The 10,815-nt window shown below is 40.6% G+C and overlaps 1 protein-coding gene across 1 annotated transcript; it reads right to left on the reverse strand.

Moving 5' to 3' along the window:
* Nucleotides 1–2,565: 2,565 nt before the first annotated feature.
* LOC147603830 (uncharacterized) lies at nucleotides 2,566–3,941 on the reverse strand. Its single transcript, XM_086796105.1, has one exon. The coding sequence runs from the start codon at nucleotides 3,823–3,825 to the stop codon at nucleotides 2,863–2,865; it is 963 nt and encodes a 320-aa protein (XP_086652231.1). The 5' UTR covers nucleotides 3,826–3,941; the 3' UTR covers nucleotides 2,566–2,862.
* Nucleotides 3,942–10,815: the final 6,874 nt, after the last annotated feature.

Raw genomic sequence — 10,815 nt, forward strand, 5'->3', positions numbered from 1 at the left:
ATTGCAAATTAATGATTAATAAATAAATGATTGTTTCACATGCTTAGGCTTGCATCAATGCCACCATTCAAAAAGGTAATCCCACTTAATAAAAGTTAGAATAAATCAAAGAGCTCCTTTAATAAAACCTTCATATTTGTCATCACGATTAATTGCAAATGACTCGCACAAACAATTATTGCCAGTCCATCTTCTCAACAAGATGCAGTTTTTTTACAAACAAGGAAAGCATAGTCACTTAGAATCTATTGACACATCCCAACTTTGAGACTAATCATACGTGTTGGGGAACGTTGTCATTAAAAGATTGTGAGCATTTGTACATTTGAATATCATGGACCAAGGCATATCTTGTAAGCATTTGGACATTTGAATATCATGGACCAAGGCATACTTTATGTACATAAAGAGTGCAGGCATTATTACCTAAGCATTCTTGTTGGTTAGAAATTGATGAAGTTGTAGTTGCAATGGCTTAATACTAAGAGGGATACTGATGAAGGGGTGGTTTGCCATAGCTTAATAGCTTAAGAGGATGGTCCTTTGTGAAGGTGTAATATATCAAATGAGTATTCTATTCACAGGGCGGCCCACTTCCCTCGTCCTCATTTACTTCCCAAGGCAACCACCTTGCCAAACACGGTCACCACTTCGTCTAGTAGCATTTTCCGCTTCCTCCCCAACCTCACCATCCGCCCTCAGCAACCTCGCCACTCTTCCACCACTGCACACATGGGCAATGGGATGTCTTCTAGATCCCTCATAGGCGACCTCCCTACCTCCATGGTGGTTACCACTCTTCTTGCCACTTGCTACTAGGGACTATCCCTACATCTTCTCCAGATTCAACACATGGAGTTCGCTTCCTTGGTGGTGGTGGTTTAGAGAGCACCTAGAGATTCTCAATTTCCCTTCCTCTTACATTGGTCTGGACATTTTTGTGGGAGACTTGCCTTGCTTGAGGTTCTTCCTTGATCCCCCAATGCGGCTCTCCTTGCCTCATTCTTGTCGAGCTCACTGCTCTCATTGTCTGTGGCCTGGATAACCTCTTTGTCGACCTTCGTATCTGCTCTTCCTATGTCATAGACCACTTCTTTGAGCTCGCCATTGTCACGAGATGCCACAGAGCACGGGCTCGCTAGGCAGAGGACACGATCTAGGATGTCCAAGGTCAACAATCCACTCTTCAGCAGTGCCTACCTTCACACTTCATCTTCTCACTGCATTTAGGAGGTGCTAACGCTACAGGATCAGGTGGCAGGTGGCACAACATGATGGGAAGCTTATATCTCTACGGGCCCTGACTATAGAACCCACTACTCTTTGTTGCCAAACTCTCTATCACCTTCTTAATGGATCCCAACATTTACTGTGGTCCAAAGTTCTTCAGTCAGCACACGATTTCTCTCTAGCTTGATGGGGAAGTAGTTTTTTTTTCACTTTGTGCATATTACATTTCATACTGTACGGGCAATATAGTGCTTTCCTTTCATTCACTGTTTACAACTTCTCAGTTTCTTTTTTTTTATATCTTTTTTCTTCATCGAGGATGGTGAACACTCTAGTGGTGGGCTACCTATAGCCACCAAGGGTGCTCATGGTGTGTAGTGTTCCTAAACCATCCTAGCTGGACTATCCTTAGCTGGATCATTCATCTAGGTCATCTTGGGCCATCCTGGTTGGACTATCTCCGGTGGCCGTAACAACGGATCTTCAAAGAATCTCCAAGAAGTGCACCAATAGATACATGGGAGGTACCCGTACCAGCAAGCACCACCATAGTCATGCCAATTGGCATCTTCCAAAGATAGAAGATACTCACCAATGGTATCCTTGGATATGGTGTGACCCTTTAGACCGTTAAAAGAAGGGCATTGTCATCTCATCTTGTTCATTGAGTCATGTAGTCACTATTTTTTGCATGCACATTAATTACAAACACACTGAACATGTCCATCCCTGTTTTCATCTGCTAATCTCAACTTAATCCCTAATTGAGTCGTTAACCTTTTTGCATACAATTTGCGCTTCTATAGGTGGTGTGGAAAACCAGACCGAGGATGATTCTGAGGGGTGTGGATATCGTACATTCATTCCGCATCTCCAATCGCGGAGAATAGAAGCGCATCGTCTTCCTCGCTTTTACCCCCCAATCGCAAACGGAATTCCATCCTATTTCCAAAAACCATCGGTCTTTACAGTTTGAGACTAAAAGGGACTTCATCTTCACATGTGAGGAAGGAATAATAGCATACAAACAAAAAATTTATATAAGTGGTGTAGTAAGTACTACTTACTACAGGACTCAAAACTAAACAAAATTTTTAGTGACAAGAGAATAAACTTAGTGACTACTATCAATCCTCCAAACCTAACGATTGCGTTTGAACGCAATCCAGCCATAGTGGAGTGGTGGGGGCTTGTCACTACTAGGTCTGTGTTTCCGTCATGTGAAAAGAGTAACAATTCATCAGAGAGAGAGAGAGAGACTGTGTTTCCTTCATGTGAAAAGAGTAACAATTCATGAGAGAGAGAGAGAGGGAGAGAGAGACAGAGCGAAAGGGTACAAGTTAAGTAATTAGTTTAGAGAACAGTTCTCTCTCAACAAAAAACAGGAAAGACAGAGAACATGAGCCCCGGAGGCGGAGGGGGTTGCAAAATTGACATTAATTTTAAGCCGACATCCTGTTTTCCTAGAAAAGGTTTAGTAGTGGTAGTCAACGTCTGTGCGACAGCAGCAGCAGCAGGATGAGACAGAATACATAGTGCACCCGCATGCATTTGTGCTAGAGGCCTCCAGCTGCAGTGCTGAGCAGGATCCCTCATACCGCCTCAGCCAAGGATTGTGCCTTCTGCAGCAGGTCACTTGGCGGCAGCCTTCCGTTCGCGAGAGAGAGATACAGAGAGGAGTTTGGCGATCTGCAGGTGCGTGCTCATGACGATCTCGGTGCGCTTGAGTTCCATGTCCACCCGCCGAGCCTCCAGCTCCGTCCTTCGACGCTCGGCGTCTTTCAACAGATCTAATTTCGCCTTCTCCAGGCTCAGAAGGGACTCTGCAAACGAATGAATGCTGGCCGCAATCTCCCTGCTCAGGAGCTTCCGATGCCGGTGGTTATGGGCGGCTATTTTGCTCCTCGGAGTGCTTGTTTCGCTCTCCGCGTTTGCCCCACTCACGGGCTTCCTCTGCGGCATCGTGTTGGAGGCGTCCTCTTGGTTGCTCTGATCTCGATTAGGAATATGCACGCCACCGCCAGCTGCTGCTGTTCCTGGATCGAATTTAGGGAAGTAAACGCCGTCTCTCGGGGCCATAATTACATCTTGAGCAGAGTCGCAGTCTCCACTTTCCGCATCGTGAGCAGGAGGCATTCCTTGCAATGCAGGAGCATCTGCCACCTGCATTCCAACCTGTAGGAGGCTGTCCGTGGGGGTGGAAGATGAAGGCACCCGCAACATCACATCCATCCGGTCGAAGAAGGGCCAGCGAGATGCGCCAGACCCTTTCAAGAGAGCCTCGGATCGGTACTTCTGCTTCATGCTGGCAACCTTGTTCTTGCACTGGAAGGGGGTCTTGGGGGTTTTGGAGCCTCCACCTCTGCTGCTCACACGAGCAGCCACATCCTCCCAGTCCCCACCTTTCAGGTTACCACGGCTCCTCTGCTTCCACTTAGCCTCGTACAACTCCAGTAGCGACGTGATCGCATCGTTGCTCCATTCGTCCCGTCGTGTATCGTCCCCACTCTCCCTCTTCAACCTTTTTGCTGCCTTCTCCAGCTGAACTTGGCTTCCATTCATGGTGATATTGAGCTCTAGGGCGCTAGCAGCCATTGGTCTCAGCTCAGTTGCTCAGCATAAGAGCTAACAATGCGTGATCCTATGTAGAGCGGTTCAATGTCGCCTCAGACTCTCTCTCTCTTTCTTACCCTCAAGACGGCAAGTGTGCGTTAGAGCAGGAGAACGAACAGAAAGACCCAATTCTTGTATGAGAACCTAGTATGTCACGTGTGTTGTAGACTTTATACGAGGGAGGTGTCACTACCTAAAGCAACGCAGTAGTATGGTACGTGTGAAAAGGTTATTTCTTTTTTTGGGGCGAAAAGGAGGAGGGGAGTTCGCGTGGAGGAGAAAATATATTGTCTCGTCAAAACAGTAAATTATTCAAGCGCCTAAATAAGATGCAGAGAGAAGGTAATGGCAAAGCAACATGAAGGAGAGCTTGGGCTATAAAGTTGTTGAAGCGGCAGAAGCTCTCAGATCTCTTCACGAGTTTTTCTGGGGAGTGGACAGCCCCCACCACCAAGCGCAACACAAAACGCTGGATTCCTTATATCAAGAGTGTTTGCCTGCCCACTCAGAGATAGGGTGTTTAGATACTACAGGCCTGCCCACGAAAAAGGTCAGAGATAGGGTGTTTAGATACTACAGGCCTGCCCACGAAAAAGGTCGAGAGCTATGAGCACGCACCTTTTTGATAAACAATTGCTGGGCGACAATAAATACCCTTTACAGATCGTGGGCATGCCCACGGAAAGGCATCCTGCAAACTGAGAGTTGTGGGCAGGCTTTTCCGCTCGGAATTGGAATGGTGGTTGTTGGGCTCCAGTCAGCAAACACATTAGCGCTGAGGGTGTATGGGTGTGGTCACAGTCTGTAAAGAAATGTCAGATGGGCGAGTGATTGTGGTGATCTGATTGGTTGGGCAAAACTTTTTCGTGGGGTTCCACCGAAGTGAGTAAACACCCTAAAGCACCTGAACAATAAAAACTTCTTTTTCTTACGTCAACTTACGCAAAAAACTAAAATACATGAAATTTTATTTATTTCTCAATCTTAGAGCCCCTTCCCACGGCCTGTTTACAACATCAGTAGCACATACATAATTTCTAAAAAAAGAAGGAAAAATGCTTTTCCATGAATTGCTCCTAAGTTTTCGATGCTCTGCTAGTACTTGCAAAAACTCTAGTATTATGCTAAATTTGTGGTAACCAAGCTTCTACCTTGATATCAGCTGAGTTGCTGTTGCAATATTCTGAGAACTCTTATAGAAATGGCGAATTGAAATGATTTTTCTAAATATTTATTTCAAATATAGATTGAAAGGAAAATTTTCTTATATGCACGGGATGATCTCCTCTTCCTTAATGCTACTAATGCTGAGGGTTGGCGTGAGACGCTCTTACATGTATGAAAATAAGGCGGAAGAAAAAATGTATTTTCTTTTTTTTTTGGACCAATAGTAAATATATATATTATTTCAAATCGGTCTGTACATCCAGACCCAGTTAATTTTTTTTTGGGACCAATAGATCACCTCTCCATGGACATCCTCTTCCTTGCGAGATTCTTAGGACTCAACAAGCTTCACATGTTTCTCAAAGAAATAAATTGTAAGTGGGCAAATAATATTAATCATATTCGTAAGCTTCAAATTTTGTTGATTCTTGAAGAAACAAATCGTAAGCTTGATCGAATTATTTATATGGTAGTTTCTTTGTATGTCAGGGAGCTCTCGGGTCACCAAAGGGGATGACCATGCGAATTCTATGAGATGGTTGGTACCTTGAGAGCTCGTCCCTGAAGAGCCTCAGCATTAGTCTTAAGACCACTGATATGTTTTTTTCAACCCTTCAAATTAAAGGCAATGCTTAGGCTTAACCGGGATTTGGACTTGAAAATCACTAGAAATCGTACACATGCTGGGATTTTATAACTAAAATGTGCAAATTTCAACCCTTCCAACCAAGATTTCTAAATTTTAGCTGGGAAAATTACACTAAAACCCGTTCAAGTGGGATTAATGATTGGGGGGGGGGGTCAGCGTCTCGCTATCGTTTGATAGCTATCCGATCTAAAAGTGAAGTAGGAAAGTAAACTAGAAGTAGTAGATAAAGTTTTCCAAGATCTCTCTGATGATAAAGTAAACTAAGATTTTATCTAATAAACTAAGATTTTGCGAGCTCGCTTTTCAAGGAATATTTGAACTAAGAAGAGACTATTATGAGGTTATTAAGATAATACTTTAGTAGATATAAAAATCATATAGTAGATTGGGACCAAATGATAACATTTACATGAAAGTAAACCAGGGATGGAATGTAAACTAGGAATGAAATTAAACTAGGGATGTAATGTAAACTAGGAATGTCATTTAAAGTAAACTAGGAAACTAGAACTCAAAGTAAACTAAGCCCTCATGGTACACTATTTTTTCTAAAATAAGTTACATGGCACAGGGTGAAAAGGGCAAGGTAACAAGAATGGCATTGGTATACCATAGTAGTAAACTAGGAAGGTGAACCTGGGATGTTTATATATCAAAAGTAAACTAGGTATTTAAAAAGTAAACTAGGGATGAAAAGTAAACTAGGGATTACATAACATGAGGAGTGATGAGGATAATAGTTTTAATTTTAAAAAATTCTATTGTGTCCTCTCCTCTCTTTTGTCTCTTGGATCTCCATCTTGCTTATGCCTCCCTAACACACACACACACACACACACACACATTCAGTACTTTGTTGTAGCATCTGTTGTTGCAGCATCATACAAAACTAAACAAACACACGAGACACACACACACACACACACACACACACACACACATTCACATACATACGTAGTAATAAACACTACCTAAATAAGCTATTACCTATTATAATTTTTTCCTATAAACTACTTTTCAATTAACCTAAAATTTATCTAAGTAGCTCACCCATATGAATGGGCTTTTAAAACTAAAAGGTTTTTAACCTTTACTTAAACCCTAAGTGCCTTGACTCCTATCATCCCTATAATCCACAAAGGTGTGAACTAACCCTTTTTCTAAAACCTAAGCTAACAGTGTGGTCTCTCTTTTCCAACCTTGTTGCTGGTAATCGAAAACCAACTCTCCCTACACACTCATGCTGCATGGTCAATCCATGTGCTTCTAGAAGAGATGGTGCCCCACATCAATGGGCTCCACATAGCGGCTCACCCCACGCTCTTAAACCATTGTTGTATGGCGCAAGTTGGCCATGTCCATCCAAATTGGCGGCATGTCCTTGGTAATGAAGGCAGCCCTACTCACACCTTCCACAAATGGAAGTGCCAACCCAGCATGATAGTAGCCTTGCAAGCGTCAGCTATTATAAATGCAAAGTATAGCCTCAACCCTTCTCTCAATCGGCTGCATCTCACCCCTCTGGAGGAGCGTATCCCCTGGGATGATCGCAGATTGCAAGCATCATCTCCCCAACATGAGTACATATGTGTACTTAGAACATCAGGCTTATTGGAACTATTGGCTTGGGTTTCCCTCTTGCCTTCCCCGTGGCAAGCACGGGCCTATAAATGCAAAGTATGGCCTCAACCCTTTTCTCAACCACGGCTTTATCTCACCCCTCTAGAGCGTATCCCCTGGATGATCGTGGACTGCAAGCATCATCTCCCTAACATGAGTACATACATGTACTTAGAACATCAGGCTTATTGGAACTATTGGCTTGGGTTTCCCTCTTGCCTTCCCCATGGCAAGCATGGGCCTAAATAACCCTGTACATTCATGATATTAATTAGCATTTTCCTCTTACTGTGTATGAATCAAATGCTTGCTGTACATAATATATGCCTTATGTTAACCTTGAGAGGTGCGTGATTTCCTAGCTAAACAATGCATCTATTGGCCCACATGATTTAACAATAGCGGTTGTGTATGGTGTGAATGGGGTATTATGTTTTTCTTTAGTATTCAGAATGCACGAGTATTTGGTTGTTATGGGACTTCCATTGGACGATAGTCTTATAGTCTACCCAATTGACACACAATCAAGAATGTTGCACACCACAACTAGATGCTTTGATTACCTAATAGATATATCAAAATAATCTACATAGATGCCCTACTAAATCCCAACCATGAAATATACATTAGCCCCTCTTCCCTATGCACATAATCAAACCGTAGATTGTAACACCCAAAACGTTATAGTAATAGCATAGGCTCACTTAGCATGCTTTTCCTCATAATGCATACTTACCACAATTTATAAGCATTAGCATATTACATACAAACGACTAGCATATTTAACGTGATTCTAGCATACTAATCTATTTATGTTATATGCACATGATGTTCATAGCATGCTTGACATGTGAATTATTTGATTAGTACTTGGAATGTTAAGGTACCAATAATATAGGTTTCATGTTATTAACTGTTAGCATGTATAGGGTAGTATTGGTGGAATTTAGCCATGGTATTCTTTGCTCTTATGAACTTATGAACTGTATGATAGCCTTAGTGTAATAACAATGTTTGTCTCAAATCAATATTTTAATTAGTTCCCCTCCTTCTAGTGTAATACCTACACTATACAATAGTCTATGATGAGCAGTATATTACATGACCATTTAATCAATATTAGCATTATAACATTAGTATGCTTTTCTTTCAATGGATTCATTTTAGTTAATGGAATGAAATGATAATGAATTGTATCTTACTAATACCCTAGCTAATCCTAGTCCTATCATGTTGTTGGATACATCTTTTTTGGTGATGATGTTTATGAATGATTGTCCTTCTAACATTATTATAGATATTATGGTTAAGGAATAATGGTATTGATATCACCATTATCCAACCCCTTGAAATATACTATAGACTAGTTCAATAATTTATTGGCTTTTTACCATATAATTTATGTAGTGTTCCTTAAAAAGCATACTTTAATCTACTGCTTTTTAGGTAATTTTCCTAGAATTACAGCAAGGTTTCTCTTGTTATAATGGATGGTAACGTGATGGTTGACTAAAATTCACTCATGCTCCCATGGTAATTAGTTATACTACTATTTGCAATGGTAAAGTACATCCTTATTTCTTGGAAAATGTCGTTCTTGCATGTCATGAAAAGCATTGATGCTATCCCTTGTAATTTAGTTCTCATCGGCTCTTACTTATTCGGTTTCTTTTCTAAATAGCTCATGGTAGATGTTTTCCTTTTAATGCACAGTTTGCTAGCCACATATGCATCATTTACCATGCTAACCTTCTCGATTGCAGGAAATATAATAAGGTTGCTGCTATTTTAGCATCTTCATGTCTTTTGCTTTGCAAATATTAGATATTGTGTATTTCTGCTTGCATGATGGGTATAGTAAAACCATGTTGCAGCTCAGGTTTCAAATTCTTATGCATTATATATTGCTGATTTTTCCAAAAGAATAGATACATGTCTTGCATAGATATGCATATGGTATCTAATAGCATCAAGTAGCACTTTAGCTTATTCTTACAATGGTTGCCCTTGTTGCATCTTTTACATAAGGATATAATGACAGGCTGTCTAGTTGTTTACCTTTTTCACTAATGAATAGTAGCATAGTTGGGCCTTTACCCTTGGTTGCATACCATAACTAGATGTTATGCATAGATGTCTTCCTTTTAAAACACAGTTTTCGAGCCACGTATGCGTCCCTTATCATACTAACTTTTGCAAATGTAGGAAATTGTGAAAAAATAATAAGGCTACTACAATTTCAGTAGCTTAATATCTTTTGCTTTGCAAAAATTATCTCAGCTTGTATGTCGGGTATAAGGACAGTCATGTTGCAGCTCTTATGCATTATATATTTCTGAATTTTCCAAAAGAATAGATGCATGTTGCAGCTCTTATGCATTATATATTTCTGAATTTTCCAAAAGAATAGATGCATGTCTAGCATAGATATGCACATAGTTTCTAATAGCAATAAGTAGCATTTTTTCTTATTCATACAATGGTTGCCCTTGTTGCATCTTTTACATAAGGATTTAATGTCTAGTTGCTTAACTTATTAATGAGTAGTAGCATAGATGGGCCTTTACACTTGGTAGGCCCTTATGTGACTTTGATTGAACTCTTATTCTAATATGCATGCCATAACTAGATGTATAGGGAGATATTATACAAGGATTGTTAGCTTTCTAAGTAATTATCTCTTGTGAATTAATTGACGTATGTTTTTTAATCTAATACCATCGATTCACCCCTAGCTTGTGGAAATATATACTTATGAATATATTTAAGCTATCTAGCCTATGTAATTAGCATACTTGTAATAATTTCTACTTAAACTTAGTTTTATACCTTGTTTTTGACTTAGACACCCTTGCCTGTTAGTCTAGCAAACCATAACTCATTTATAGTTATGGTCCTATCTGCTTGCTTAAGTTTTTAGTTAAGGAAATAACACATTAGGTTGCACAGGCATTACCTGTCTTCCCCTCACAGGCTTTGATGTTCTAACACCTTGCTTGTTTGGGATGGTGGTAGGTAAGAGCAACTAAAAATGGCAGTAGGACAATGGATCATCCTTTCTGTTTTTAAATTATATCTTCCTTGTACATGTGATAATTGATGCAATAATAAAAACTTTTTTTACTTTCTAGTTTGGTTGTGTCGTTGTGGTTTTAATGTTTAAACACACACCCCAAAATCCTGCTAGCTTTTGGTCGAGCTAGCAGCGAGCAAACTAGTATAACCACCTTTTAATCTTTTTAGGTTGGATGGGTATCTGCTTTCGCCAAACTGGGCTTTACTAAGGCAATTGCTCCTTCTCCAACTAAGGGAATTCAAACCATCATTGCGTGTTTCCCTGGCACCAAATTTCATCCCAGGCTCAACGAATTTGAGCAAGAAGCAATAGCTATCAATGGACCTTATGCCTTGAATATTTCTTTAATCAATAATGGCTTCAACTCTTGCTAGTTTATCGGAAAGATCCTCACATTGTTGATGCCTCCTTTGATGTTATTTTTTGGCAACTACCTGATATCAATGCAACAGATGAACAA

Source organism: Cibotium barometz, chromosome 63, assembly GCF_041138505.1.
Source record: "Cibotium barometz isolate CiBa-2024 chromosome 63, ASM4113850v1, whole genome shotgun sequence".
Classification (NCBI taxonomy): Eukaryota; Viridiplantae; Streptophyta; class Polypodiopsida; order Cyatheales; family Cibotiaceae; genus Cibotium; species Cibotium barometz.

Coding starts and splice junctions, on each gene's coding strand:
- LOC147603830 (XM_086796105.1), bottom strand. CDS start 3,825: ATGGCTGCTAGCGCCCTAGAGCTCAATATCACCATGAATGGAAGCCAA.